The sequence below is a fragment of the Ochlerotatus camptorhynchus genome, unplaced genomic scaffold (assembly GCF_037179485.1).
Source record: "Ochlerotatus camptorhynchus isolate MF236.1 unplaced genomic scaffold, CSIRO-AGI_Acam_v1.1 ptg000171l, whole genome shotgun sequence".
Classification (NCBI taxonomy): domain Eukaryota; kingdom Metazoa; phylum Arthropoda; class Insecta; order Diptera; family Culicidae; genus Ochlerotatus; species Ochlerotatus camptorhynchus.
Window position 1 is genome coordinate 1,209,359 of NW_027040661.1, and position 15,345 is coordinate 1,224,703.

Consider the following 15,345-nt stretch of genomic DNA (forward strand, 5'->3'; position numbering starts at 1 on the left):
ATGCTGAATCAATGGTAAAATTAACAGGTTGCTTAGATGTTCCATGTTGGTTTCAATCAGCGATGACATGTATACTGATTTTTGTACATGATAAAAGTTGGGATGGCTTTAAGACTGTAAAGCTGCATTTTTTTTATTCAAATCAGCTGGACTAGATCATTTCCAAGTATCAAACATGAATCGTGAAGGCTAGTTTGATGCATTTTTCAGAAGTACAAAGAGAAGATGAATTGAATTGATAACGACCACAAGTTGTGAACAATATCAATTGAACCTTCGCAAATCATGAATTTTGTGATAGCGCACATTTTATTAAAACGTTTGATAAAAACTCATTGTCCTCCAATGTTAAGAAAAGTAATCATTGTTCTCCTTAATCACCAAACGTCAAATGAAATGTCCTCCTTTTCAAGTTTTTGATATGGTAACCCTATACTTAGCCGACCACCCGCCGACAAAAGGATGCTACTGTGCCGATACGACTAAAGCAGCGACAACATTGATGGTACCGTGAGTTAATAAAACGCATGCAAATCTCCAAACACACACATGAGCTCGAAGACAAATAACAGGCTAGCAATCGCTAGAACTAGTTCAGAAAATCGCACACACGATTAGGGAGAGCTAGTGCTAGTGCTCAAATAAACAAACGAATGGGAAAGGAACAAGTAGGGTGGGTGAGCCAGTAGTGTAGGTACTAAGCCAATTTATTAATTAAACAATAAATATACGATGTAAACACAATTGTTGTACGTCAATCTATAGCTTTCAACCTCTATTTTGATAGAAAAATATTACACTGTTATAAAATTGCACACAATTTGAGAAAACTCATCCTCCATTAATAGGAACACTGTTCCAGTAGTTGTAGTACCTAGCTGCTAACTTTGGTTCCTATAATAGTGGAATGCGTTGGTTTCTTATGGGTTCCACTATTATAGGAACACTACCGCAACTATAGCTGCAAAGTAGTGAAAATCTTAAGGAAAATGAATGATTTTCCGTAATTTTTGGGCTAATTTTAAGTTTGAAATATGCAAACATGCTTTATTTTAGGACAGCTACCGATGAAAAATAATCTTATCCGGGTCCTCCTCACTATTCCGGCACAACCTCCATACCGCAATTATAGATACACCACTATTACTGGAACACCCACCCTACTATGAATAAAACTTAGGTAAAGAACACTAATAAATCATATAATGATTTCCGTTAATTGCCGTTTTTGTAAAAAAAAACAAAAGCTTTCCCCGAAATGCTAATTTTGGTTGGTTAGATTCTACACATTTCGGCGTCGTTCTATTTTGCGTTTATTTTTTATTATTTTTTTTTGTTTTAGTTGAATTTACTCCAGGTTGGACTGCCTGGGAAAACAGTCTCCGCACTCACGTGTCAGGATCGGTGGAGGAAATCAGAAAGGGAAAGTTCCTCCAGTTATGATAAATGTGAGTGGGGTTGTTGTGCGTCGGTAGAACGACTGTTAGCACCAACTTTCTCTTAGGACCGTTTGAAGCGGCCTCTGTTTGTGAGGATCTCAATCCCTAATGGGATTTCAGTCTGCTGAATCGTCCTCAAACTAAATTTTGATCTCTTCCATACATAAACCCTCCCTGAGGTTGGGTTTCTTGTCGGGAAAATCAAACCTTGACGAGTGATCCTCTTCGGAGGTGGCACTTAAGCAACTTGTTCTTGAGACAGGAAGCGTATTCAGTGGGGGAAATCTCGCAGGAAACCCGATAACGAACTTTTTCAAAGGATCAGGTAAGCTATAAGGAATATCAATATAAATACTTGCACTTATCATTATGTTGAGTTCCATGTGATTCGAGGTATCGCACGATGCATTCGGCGCATGTCAGAATCTGTCCACTTCCCGGAGGTACCCGGTACATCTGAAAGAAGCCATTGTGATCATTGGGTAGTAAAATTCAAATGTGATTTGAGGTCCTTGATTTGTTTTCCGTCGATCTTGTTTTCCGTGCTGAGCACCAACGCTACCGACGCCAAGGAGGCAGCTCCCACACCTGGACCCTACCTATCGACTCATCAAACTCATGAACCGGGGACCAACGGCTTTACTTCCCTTCCGAAGGAAGACGTGATCAGAGATGTGATGATGATGATGGTCCCACCTCTTACCCCTACAAAAGTTTGAGCTGGACGATTTATCTTTAAGATAATTGAATATGACATTTTAACCAGGTTGGCAAACAAAATCGAACTGGTTTCAGTTACAGATATAAATTCCCTCTAAAGTTTACAGTTGCTTCACAGCGATATAAATGTGGAAAAGCTCTTAGTTCGCCTTTTTGTCCACCTAAAATATTCATAAGTATTACAAGCAATCAAGAGTTAATGAACAATCAACAAAGCATCCTATTACACTAGCAACCCCGCAATCTGATGCTATCATAATTTTCAGCAATGTCAGGAATGCTCACGAACCCCCAACATTTGCCAGAAAACTTACTACTAACTCAAGGTATCTTTCAAATAAGCTTCAAAATTGCATTTTTTTTTTATCAAATGTTAAATTCAGTCCTCTATTTATATCCGTAATACGCGCGCGAGGCTCAAACCTACTTTTTTTTTTAATCTACTATAAAATCAAATATTAATCAAATATTAAAAATCCATCATCACCCTTGTGGCGAACAGAAATAGTTTTTGCAGTGCTACAATAATTATTAAAAAGTCGTTATGACAGCTATCCATATAAAATAATCCGTTAGAGATAACTTCGTCAAGATACATAATTTGTCAATTCATAAAAAAATCACTGGATAACTGTTCAAAAGACAGTTTTAACGTGTGAAATGCAATGTCTTTTACATTCTGTAAGTGTTGCTGAACGTTTGATATGTCTAGGCATCGAACTGAAAACATTTATTCCTTTATAATATAATGAATTTTGTGAAGCACAAGTCAAGAAATGTGGTGTTCTTATTTCAACCGCGTTTCTAGTATTATATCTATGAAAGTCACTTCCTCTTTCAATTCGATCACACAAATATCGAGGCAGTAAACCGTTAACTACTTTAAAAATGAACACCATAGTCAAATATACAATTCTTTGCTTCACCGACAACCATTGTAAGGCGTCTAGCATCAAAGTTGAGGAAGTGAATCTATTACATCTCAAAATCAAACGCATTATTATATTCTGCAAGCGCTGTAATCTCGATATTTGTGTTGCATTGGCCAGAAATAAAATGGAAGGGCAAAAGTCAAGATGAGGAGAGATGATTGATTTGTATAGCTGTATTTTACTGGCAATAGTTAAATCGTTTTTCAGTCGACATAGAATTCCATACTTCTTGGCATTGTCAATGTCAGAGTTGAACTTAAGTGTGTCATCAAAAATCACGCCAAGATATTTAATCTCCCGAACGCGATCAATAGTCTCATCATCAATTACAACAGAGACGTTCTCATTTACTCGATTCCACGAAATTACCATGAATTTAGTTTAACTTGTATTCAATTTTAACTGCTTATACTTCAACCATCTACTTAGAGAACGCAAATCTTCATTCAAGTGTAAAACGCCATCATCTAAATCCTTAGCAGCAATGAAAAACACAGTATCATTTGCAAAAAGATTAATGTCGCAAAATCGTAAAACACGTCGCAAGTCATTAATATACATAATAAATAACAGGGGCCCTAATACACTTCCCTGGGGCACTCCAAGGGTATTCCCCACGGGACTGGAAACAGAATCATTAAAAACAGTCCGTTGAGTTCTGTCAGACAAATAGCTTTCAAACCATTTATATGCAGTACTCGTAATTCCAAAGCGCTTGATTGATCTTAACAATAATGGCCTAGAAATTGTTTCAAAAGCGCGTTTAAGATCCAAAAAAAAACAGCAACAATCGTATCTTTACACTCCAAGTTATTTTTCCACTTCGCTAATACCAAATTCAACGCAGTTTCACAAGAATGACCTTCCCGATATCCCGATTGTTCTGGTATCAACAAACTATTACTATTTAAATACTCCAACAGCTTCGAGCATGCATTACAAGTATGTGTTAAAAAGTGCAAGTTGGTCGCTATGATTTACAAATATTTTCTGCTATTCCCCATATAACTGTTCGTATTGCTACTGCGAAGATAGAAAAATAATAATGATGTGTAAAAGTTGGCGAAATATATAAATAACCTCAACTCGAACAAAAACGTCCTGCAAAGGCTTGAGCATTGTCACGGGGTACCAGATCTTTATTGCCAAACCATAAATATAGTTACTATAGGTTCAAGGTGTGGATGGCAATCGATGCTCGGTAGAATACATAAATACTCAACTGCTCAAGTTTAAAATAGGGTTGTTTACCGTTAATTTAGCTACTGTTCGTATTTTTTATTTTAAAATCAAATCTTAAAAAGTCTTAAGCATCCAAATGTGCTATGTCAATTGGATCTGTTTTGCTTCGAAATTAAGAAGCCCACGAACCCATTGCCGACCTGATTATCGGCATTCTACATTTGATTTTGAAATGAAAATAAGAATTGTAGCGCAATTACCGGTAACAAGTCTAGTTAAAAACGACGGAAAATTCTTCCAAAATTGTTGAAGTCAAATTTAAACGTTCCGCCAAATGAAATTCCGTGTAATCCGTTATTTTTCGAGCAATAAATGTAGGTCGTTGCTCTTTTTGAAATATGTGTTCCTTGTTTGTCCCAAAAGAGGGCTGTTTTCAAAACGGAGTAGAGCTTTGTGGATCTCTTGAGGTGCATTTCTTTCCTTTCCAACAATAGAACTCGTAACACAGTAGATACATTTCTGATTCTGCGTTTTTTTATTTCATTCATTTTTTTTCTTTTACACAATTTCTAACGGTTTTTTCCTTACTGTGGTTGTATGTATACTCTTAATAATTAATTAGGTAATTATAGTTTATACTTTTTTCAATTACTTGTTTTTTTTTCTTCATTATCATTAGGTCTTACAAATTACATTAATCATTTTTCATCTCCTCGTCATTTTACCTCCTATTGTGTTGTAACCTTCGCGGAGCGCGTGGTTATTTACTTGAGAAACGGCAGTGTTGTTGTTATAATGGTTGTTTTGGGCTAAATTTACACATTTTTATATTTTCTAGATAACACGTTTTCGCACGCTGCGTAATGAAATGGTTTCGGTGAAAATATGTATGTGGTTGTGTACGTATGCGCGTGAACGATGGGAACGCGAATAAGTGAAAGTTAAAAACAAACAAGAAAAAAAAAACGATGACGATGATGATGGCAACAATATTGTTTCAATGAAGATGATTGATTTTCCCACGTGCCTCTTTTTTTATTTGACGAAGAAAAAAGGATGATGGGGAAAAATGTAACTCATATGTTGTGAATCAAAAACAAAACAATAGCAGTCAACAAACTTAGAACTAGTGTTCGCGTTGCGGTTGAATCTTTTTCGCTTTTTTTTTCTGAGTGCAAGTGGCAGTTTGCGTTTTATTTGGTTTGCTTTTGTTTCTGTTTGTAGTACGGTATGTTCACTAACTATCGCCTTATTGTATTGTTGTAGTAATAGGAATAATACAGTGTGAGTGTTGTGTACTGTGTAAGTCCTGCTCGTCGAATGAGCGTGTAACGAAATGGGTTTTGTCGGTAAAGGTTATGCAGTGTTGATTACATTAGTTTAAAGGTAGTTGTCTGGCAGTTTGTGTTATGAATTCGACCGGGGTGTGCTAGTGAACTGAATACAAGTCTTTACTCATATGTGAGGTTCATGAGTGACGGACAATTCTGTGGGAGACGGTGGAACGGTGATACATTGTTTGCCTGAATGACACTGAAATCCTTCTACTTGGTCGCTAATGAGGAATCTAGTTAAAAAATTCTCAATGGTTATTTTTATGATCTTCTGGTAACTTTGAACCACCTCTGCTTTAGTAATATATAAAACTACCTATACTTATGAGTGTATTAAATCGTAGATTAATCTTACAAAGAAATTTTTTCGAGCTTAAATTTAATAGCTAAGTATGAAATTTTGAGTGTATCACCGTTAGGTCCCATGGAAGTTGCTGTTAGTAGGAATAGATTCGAAAGAAACAGTTCAATCATTCAACCTAATCACACGCATCTCCCCTTTCCTGTCAGCTCGCGGGGGACTACAAAAAAAAAGTAGTTCAATTTATGACAAATCTAGCAACAAAAGTGTTTGTAGCTCATTGAAAATGAAAAAAAAAAACGGATAAATCTTTTGACTACTACGCAAGAGAAGTATGTGCTTCACTATTTCACTGACACTTGTTCTGTTTTGCGATTGTTTTAACAACTGGTATACAATTAACGGCTATTTCGTTTGCTGTTGTGTTTCTGTTTTCCATTTATTTTTTTTTATTTTTTGTTGTTGCAATATTACATATGAATGGTTTATTTTCTTTTAACATGTATTTCCTTCTGTTTATTTGCTTAGCATGTGGCAGTGTTCGGTATTTTATATTAGCATGTTTCTTGAGGGTAACTTTTATTGTATGTTTTCAGTGTGTACATGTTTGTTGTATACTTTAGTCTTTTGTATTAGCTGTTTTTCGCTTGCTCTGAGTGCCAGTTTTCTGTGTTTGTGTGAGTGTGTGTGTGTATGTGTGTTGTGTTGTATGATGAAAGTTTCATTTTACGTTCTATCTTGTATGAATGCATAGCGGTTTCTAATCTATTATTTAACCTTCCTGGTTTTCGCAGTTCGCAGTTCCTTCGTGCTTTACACAATAATTAATAAGTAATATGGTTTCACTGGTAACAATGGTTTCCGTAATAAGGGGATTTTACTTTGATTTTCGATTTCCATTTACGAAATATTAAACGTTCAGACACATTTACAAAGGTTATTTTGATTCGTCAAATACACGTGACTATTGAATTCTGGTTGTTTTGTTCGTAGATAGTACAAATATTTCGGCTTCTTTTAGGGGTCTGTTTGAAAAAAATGTGGGTTGCATAGATGCGAAAATGTGTTAAGTGGTGCATGATGCGTACGTATGTGAGAGTATGTGTGTTGTTTTTCCTGTGTATTAGTGTGTAGTTTTTTTTTTGCATTTATTACAGAGAGAACAGATGGCGGATGGTTTATGGTGCGAAAAAAAAAGTTCTTCATCGTCCTGACATTGAGATGATGAGAATTTTTTGTTAGTCAGTTTCATATACAAATATAATATTAGCTTTCCTAAATTTTTGGTTTCATATCGTTCCGTAAACGCACGTACAAGCTAAAAAAATGTAGCTTCTGGCATTGGAAAAAAATCCACGTCGAAAAACAAAACATACTTTTTGCATAAATACTTATTAGAAATTTTAAGTTACTTTAATAAAAAACGAGTCTCATAAACATTTCAAAATGAGTAAATTTCTCGTACTTTGTGTTAATTTTTACTTTCCTTTTTGTCTACGATAAAAACGGTTTGGATAAATAATTCGCCTAAAAATAAAGGATTTTTCTCGTCTCCTACTAAAATACGATAGCTTTAATTTAAAACAAAAAAAAGGAGGATCATTGTATCAGTTTTGGTCATTTTTATTTTTATTTCTAACCTAGTAAACGTTACCTTAGTCGAAATAAAAACAAGTGTTCCATTTGTGATGTGTCGGATAAAAAGTACTTTTCTTTATACCGTCATGCTCGTCTAAATAGTACGTGTACTTGCTCCAATGGAGGAAAAATGAAAGAAACTACCGTCCTTCGTTTAACTCGTCTGGCATTCAACTAAGCATTATTACAAACTATCCAAAACATGCTATCACCTAACGGGCGCGGTTTTACATGGGAAATTATGTCCATCCTGGACGATCTTTTACAATCTGTGAAAAACAGTTTAAAAGCATCCAGTTTCTTAGACAACTAAAATATTTGTAATATGAGAAGAAAAAGAAGAAGATAAAAGCATAGCTGAGAAACTCTGATATTTACAGTAAGAGGTTGAATATTTTTCAGTGCGTCCTCTCGATGCGCGCGACAGTAGGTACAGTCGCGAACTTTTTCCTTTTTACAATCAAAAGTGTCTTCTCACTTCCTTTTGTTTTCAAAGGACTGAATGGTAAAATACATTTATACGCGTTACACTTTTTCCGCTCATATCTACGTTTTCCACTTTTTTTCTTGTAAAATTAGCTAATAAAAATATTAATAAGAAGAACAACAATGAATCGATCAATTAAATGTATAAAAATATATATGTTATATACGTTTATTTTATGCACGACATTTTTCGGGTCAATTTTGTGTTGCTCAATACGAATATTTGTTGCGGTTGTTTTTCTTTTCAAATATAATTCTGAAATGGGAAATTCACTTACTTTTCCATTGTTTTACTCTTATGAATTACACCTATGATCGCTTGTTTTTTTTTCTCTATTTATAATATAGAAGGCATTTAATTTCAGACTTCCTAGTAGTGGAAAATAAAAATTTTCCTCGAATGTGAATCCATGCTATTGTGTGTTGTATTCGATTTGTTGTTTTGCAGCAATCATCGCGCAAGCATTTAGGCTCACGGCACCCGCAAGCAAATTCGAATTTAGAATAATCATTTTCTTTTTTTTTATCGCCAGGGCATCGATGCACAATGCATTCAGGTTTGGAGTGAAACTTTTTTGTTTATTACATAGGTATTTCCATTTACATATCAGTGACATAGATTTCTTCTGTGTATATGAGTGTGTGGGTGTATATGCAAAAATGTTCACTTTCTCTCTTTCTCTATTTACTTCAGCTTTGTATGTGTATATAATGCATTATAACTACTCTGTTAAAAATTGTTCACCTCTTTATTTTACGACACTTTCAACGCTCAACGAGAAATCGTAAAATAAGACAAAGAGTTAAGGGTAAAACAGTTCATATATAAAAAATGAAAACAAAACGAGAATCGACTCGATTTTGAAACAAATTAAAAACAAATAAAAATCTACTTTCATTATAAAAAAAAGGAAAAACAATCATTCCGATGCATCACTGGGGCTTATTAAAATAGTAGGCGGAAATCAGAATCACTCATCAGGTAACACTGTTTTGATGACGAAAATCGTCACAGAGCCACTGTTGCTGCGATTGGGAGAACTGGGCAGTGCATGCTGCGATTGCCGCGGTTGCAACTGAACAATTTGCTGTTGATGTTGTTGTTGTTGTTGCAAAGTCTGAATCGATTGTTGCGTTGCCATTGAAGACTGCGGCAACTGTTGCTGCGGGATGCGCCGCTGTTGTGCAGCAAACGGCGATGATAGCTGTACAACCTGCGTCAACGTTTGCTGCCGTTGCTGATTTGCGAAATCAATGTCGTGCTGCTGTTGCTGTTGTTGTTGTTGATGTTGTTGTTGTTCTTCTTCAGAAGTTAAATTCTGCTGCTGCTGCTGCTGCTGCTGCAGCTGTTGTTCGTACTGGAAAGGTTTGATCATCCCTTGCTCGATCATCTGCTACCTAATGTTGGCCGAGTTCAGAACAAACGGTACGTAGAACATTTTGCTTTCCAAAAGTAAGCTTGCAGCAGTTTGGATCTGGAAAAAGAGATTGAATTACATCATTTATTAGTCGACGTTATGATGGAGATGATTCGTTGAATGTGATGCTGATGGAAAACAGGTATCATGGAGCAAAATGCATACTCGGTCGTTTTGTTCATTAGTTGACCAATGATTTAACGTTCAGAATAAGAAGGGCTTAGCAGCGATGATTGATTCTCTTCATAGATTTTCTCTTTGCAGTATTACAGCTACTACAGCTTTTTTGGGTTTATATTACGTTCCCACTGGGACTTTAAGCAGGCTCTCAACTTAGCACTCTTTGAGCACTGCGAGCACTTGCTCAGTTGTTAATTGAGAGCTTTCTAAACCTGTACCATTTTTGCATTAGTATCCCAAGTAACATTTTAAGTTTTATGAAATACTACAAAGCAACTATAAAACAACATTAATAAAACTCTGGTCAAGGCTATTTTGTCATTAATGCATCCACCAAAACCTCATTAAGACTAGAATATGTCTAGTTGGTCCATCCTGGAGAAGGTTCTGAAGGGTGTATTCTCGAAGCTCTTCAAGATTGATTTACTGCAAAAAGTTGTATGACGAACGCATTGCGAACCATTTGAAAGCTACAACAAAAGCTATTTAGCAATAATAAAAACCCTTTCCAAGCCATTTCCCCTAGCTACTTGCTAAATCCACTAGTAAAGCATCAATCAAGATAGGAAAGGATTTATGAATCCGATCTTATCAAAATAATTAAAATAGAAACTGATGGTATAAAAATCTTGTTAAATATCCAACTTTATTACAACAGTTCTCATTAAGTGGCCTAGTTTTAAGTGCCTTATTAATTATGTTATGTGAAATCTACGTGAAAACATCGAAAAAAATAAGTCCGCCCTCGTAAAACGTTGATTTGACTAATTATTTTACATTAAAAAAAAGTTATTTTCAGATCGAGCTAGGCCGAGATTGTTTTTTTTTTATGATTTTCGCATTTAAATGTTTGCTTATTGTGAAAAAATTGTTTTGTTTTCAAAAAATCCTTAACAAATTCATAAGGTTTTAAAATGGCTTTTATGAAGAAAACTTGCAGGCTGAATTGTATTTATCTATAGCCATTTTGCTTGATCCTAACCCGTTCAGATTTATGGCAGCATTTATGGAGGCAAAGTTGCCTGCAAAAAGTTAAACGTCAAAGTTTGTTTATCTTTCGATATTTAGTTGCGCTGTGGGATCCAGTGTTCTTCCAGGCGGTTTTCTCCCGATGGATTGGGAGCAGTTACTCAGATTGTTTGTTTTGCAACATTTCGGATTTCGAACAGCTGGAAGCGCAATCGTTCCCGAAAAAGATCCCCTTCTTCCGGATGGTTACAGAAGTGCACCATCCAACGATGCAGGGATGTACGCTTGAATGCAATTTGCGAAGAGTTGATTCTTTCGCCGAATAAAATCGCTGCTATGGATCGGAAACCAGCTATTCTCCGGTAACTAACAGTTTCAGTGTTTTGCTGTCGGTTGTTATTTCGATTGTCATCTATACGCAAGATCTGGAGAAGACTTGTATATTTTTCAACTTTCGACAATGTTTTGTGAATTCGAGGGCCCGCTCACTTTACTCTTATCCGCCAGATGGTCAGTCGTTGATGGTGTGCTGGTTCTTCTAAAGAAGTAAATTTTGCTGAAATCGACTTGAATTATTCATCCTACTTCGTCTATCCTTCGAGATTTTCTTGTCATAAATTTGGCTTTTATTAACTATGAGGAACCATATTTTAAGCTCAAGTTGTAAACAAAGTTATTGGGAAGTTTATGATGCCCTTTAAAAAGCCTAAAAAGCAACAATAAATGCTTTTTGCTCTAATGCTAAACCTAATGATTCCTTTATAATGATAGAACACGTTTATAAACTATTTTATCAAGACACTAATAAACAATTGCTAATGACGTTTATGCAGAGCAGTTTGAAGGAGGAATTGAGAACTGCTTTAAATTTATTTTTAAAAAAGACAGTTTATGACTTTCTTGCCAGACTATAAAAGGTTTTTAAAACAGCAAAAAGCTGAATTACTATTCTGGAATGTTTTACACTTTGAAATGCTGTATTTATACTAAATGGATTGTTCATTGTCGTTATAAAACCATCATAAATCAGAGTGGATGCCAAATGGTTACTGAATTGTTACTCGGGATGTATTGTGTGGCAACTCAATTCTCATACTCTGTGCCCAGGTACGTCAAGAAACTTTGTAACCCGGAAAATTACTACAGTTAAGAGAACCAAAATTTCTCCCTGCCCTTTGGTTCAGTAAGGGTGTGGGCGCGTTCTGCCAATTTGGTCGAGGCAGATTTCAAGAATTTTCCGGTGACGAATGGTTGTTATGTGGAAACTCACTCTAAATGAATGATCTATACTTTGATCTTTTGTGTGAAAAGGTGCGTTCCATATTTCATCATATGGAAGTTCAAAAGCGCCTGAATGAAATATGACGCTTGCGCTGATCACTTGAAAATGTGGTATGACGGAACATTCTTACTGATAAAATGGTAATCAATGTTGTTCTTGATATTGGTTTTTGTAGAAAATGCGCGACAATTGCTCCTTGTCGCGTTAAATTGAGATTTTCCCTCATTCCACATCCGTTGAACCATACTGAATGGCCATTCCGTTGTGTTTTTATCACAATAAAGCTAACGGCGGAGTCATCGAAGAAAAGGCGCCAAGAAACAGTGCAGTAGCAAAATGGAACACATGCGATACGACAGTGGAGTGATCCTACAAAATTTATGGAAGATTGCTTCTGAAACGCTTGTCCGTCCAAGTCGGTCCTCTACCCGGTTACCAAATGGCTTTTCAGCAAAAAAGTGCTTCGGATCAAGTATTTGTGCTTCGTCGAATATTGGATGAACGATGGAGAAAAGGGAAGCAAACCATCCTGGTTTCACTTGATTTGAAACAGACATTTGATAAACTGAACATATCAAAAGCAGCCACCATTCTCGCCGAAATGGGTGTTTCAAAATCGTTAATCAACTAGATTATATCCGCATGCCTGCACGAGAAAACATCGCTCCAATGGTTTGGGTAGAGGACGGGTTCGATCAAAAAATGAGAGGGGCAAAGCAAGGATATCCTCTGAGCCCACAGCTGTTCATCCTGATGTTGCATCATGTCTTACAATCGGTCAACGAATTCATCCCGGAAATCAAATTTGCTCATGGATCGAGAATCGAATTACCGTGCATACTTGGATACGCGGATGATCTTATGTTCATTTGCGAAGAGGTTGAGGATGTGGAAAGGCTGATCGGTGTATTAGAGCCGCTATTGAATTCAATAGGACTGGAGATCAACACTGAGAAAACAAAGGTGTTATTCCGAGACCCCAGAGACACAAAAAACATAAGCCCAGAAACAACTGCCAAGTTCGGCAAGTATCAACTCCCGGTGGTTACTATTATGATATACTTGGGAGCATACTTGACCAGTAGTCTAACGAGAGGAGCTACATCTTCAGAACGTATAAAAAAGGCGTACAAAGCATATCATCATCTGTGTTCTTTCCTCAAGCAACACCCTCTTAAATGGAGCGTAGTAAGAAAACTTTGCCATTGTCTAATTACCCCAGTGGTGACGTACTACATGGAGGTTAGCACAATATTGAAGAGAAATCGTAACTCACTGCGGAGAATGGAACAAGAGATGCTACTGACTCTTCATAATTTGTGTCATGATGACACAGAAGTGCCTACGAGGAATGATACTGAGAATAAGCAGTCTAGCGATTCAGCAAACGACAACAATCATCATGAAGAGCGTCCACAAGAGAGTAGTAGAACTGTCCACATTGCCCCCGAGTGGCTGGGTGGATACACATAAACAACAAAATAAGAAAGCAAGGCTTAACTACTACGGGCATATCCTCAGGAGCGATCCAGGAGGAATTTCGAAAACGGCAATTAAGTACAGAATACCAGAACCCAAAAAATTGGAAAACCGCCATATACCTGGAAAACCTGTATTCGACAGGACGTGGAGAGGAGCGAAATTCCCATTGAAGTATGGCAGGATATCGCACAAGAAAGGAGCAAGTTCAAACAAACCACTAAAAACCTGTATAGTAGCATGGTGGAGTCGAAATTTGAGACAAGCAGCGACTCGGACTGGGAGAGTGATTCAGAAGACCTAGTTCCATCAGACTTCCTCGGATTTAGTGATGAGGACCCCATCATGAGAGGAACCGATTCTGATGACGAGGTCGGTCCGAGGCAACGACAATGACAACCCACGAAGCATCCCCAGTCAACAGATGATTCATCAATAACAACCCACGAAGCATCCCCAGTCGACCGATGATGATTCAGCAACACAAGTAAGCCCAGAATTCATAGGTAAGTTCACACAATCGTTATATTAACATGCTTTCCCAACATGTTCGAGTAGTGGCTTTATTGGATAGAGTAGTCTAAAAAAAAGTTAAGTGAACCAAAATTGGCAACTGGCAACTCTTACATTTTCTCATACAACCGGTATGAGACAGACACATGCCGCTCAAAGGTAAATGCTCCTATAGAATTGGATAGCAAAGATTCCATCCTCAGAAGAAAGGTTTGTGTATTTGCACATTTTTCTATGCGTTGCTTCCACCTTCACTCGAGCGCAGCGCTATGGTGTCTGTCACTTGGATTCAGGCAAAGTTTCGTGTCAGTCTGCTTGATATGTTGTCTTCGGTAAAAGCGAAGACATTACATCAAGATGACTGGCAACTTTGCCAGACTTCAAACGACAGACACAGTAGTGCTGCACTTGGGTGAAGGTGGAAACAACGCATAGAACATTAGCAAATACACAAACCTTTAATTTGAGGTTGTGATGTTTGATAACAAATTTGTTCAAAGCATTTACCTTTTAGCGAAATTTTGTTTTGCTGGATCTCAGTGAAAAACTTGCCGAGGTTCAGCTAACAAACGGGAATTTTGGCGATATCCCAGTAAAAATAAATGCCGAGCTGTTCGGCGGTGCCAATCTCGGCCACAATTGTAAGTGAAGTTTAACCCTAGCTGAATCAGGATATAGTCAGATCGAAAAAGAGTCTCTGGTGTACGCTGTCACCATGTTTCATCGGATGACCCTAATAAAAAATAACCATAAACGAACGATAACCCAAATCATTGAACTATTCCACAAATGGTTTAGATGATACCCAGAACACGTCGTTAAGCAAATTAAACATACAATTTTTATTAGGGGATCTATGAAAGAAATGTAGTAGCCTGACTCGATCTGAAGCGGTGTTACTGAAAACACCAGTTCATAGTATAGGTGGTAAAACAAGAAATACCGATTCGTTAAGATGAGAGAGGATGAGAGATTAAAGCGAGAGGGAACATGAGAAAAAAGGGAGATTAGAAGTGTAAAGCGAACAGGGAAATACATGACGAAACAGAATTGTTTGAAATACGAACCAACTAAGTCTATTTATTTGAGTCCTTGATAACGTCTAAAAAAGGTATATTACTAAGCTATTTCAGAAATTGCGTTCAACAAACCATAAGACTCTAATTGCAATGTTTGGTTCGAAACGAGGCATTCCCGCATACACGGCAAATCGGTTGTAAAGATGGGCTTTTGGCCATGCTCCTGTACGATTTCAAGATCGAACACACCGTAACAGTTTTGAGCACGCTGATATTGTGTAACCTACCTAATGCATTAGAAAAAAAAATTACACAGTGTTTACAGGCCAAAATTGACCCCAATGCACTAGGAAGGTTAATCAACTTCCATCTTAAGTGTAGTCCTCCGTTGTAGCGTCAATAGAACTCGAAATAGTAGTCTGCAACATCATTCATCAGTCGAATGGGCTACCG

The 15,345-nt window shown here is 36.9% G+C and overlaps 1 protein-coding gene across 1 annotated transcript in view; it reads right to left on the bottom strand.

Moving 5' to 3' along the window:
• Positions 1-7,021: 7,021 nt before the first annotated feature.
• LOC135701665 (hormone receptor 4-like) overlaps positions 7,022-15,345 on the bottom strand; it is an 86,433-nt gene continuing 78,109 nt past the window's right edge. Inside the window, exon 8 of the mRNA XM_065222523.1 lies at positions 7,022-9,507. Within this exon, the coding sequence (XP_065078595.1) occupies positions 9,427-9,507 (81 nt within the window). The 3' untranslated portion in view covers positions 7,022-9,426. The remainder of the gene's footprint in view (positions 9,508-15,345) is intronic.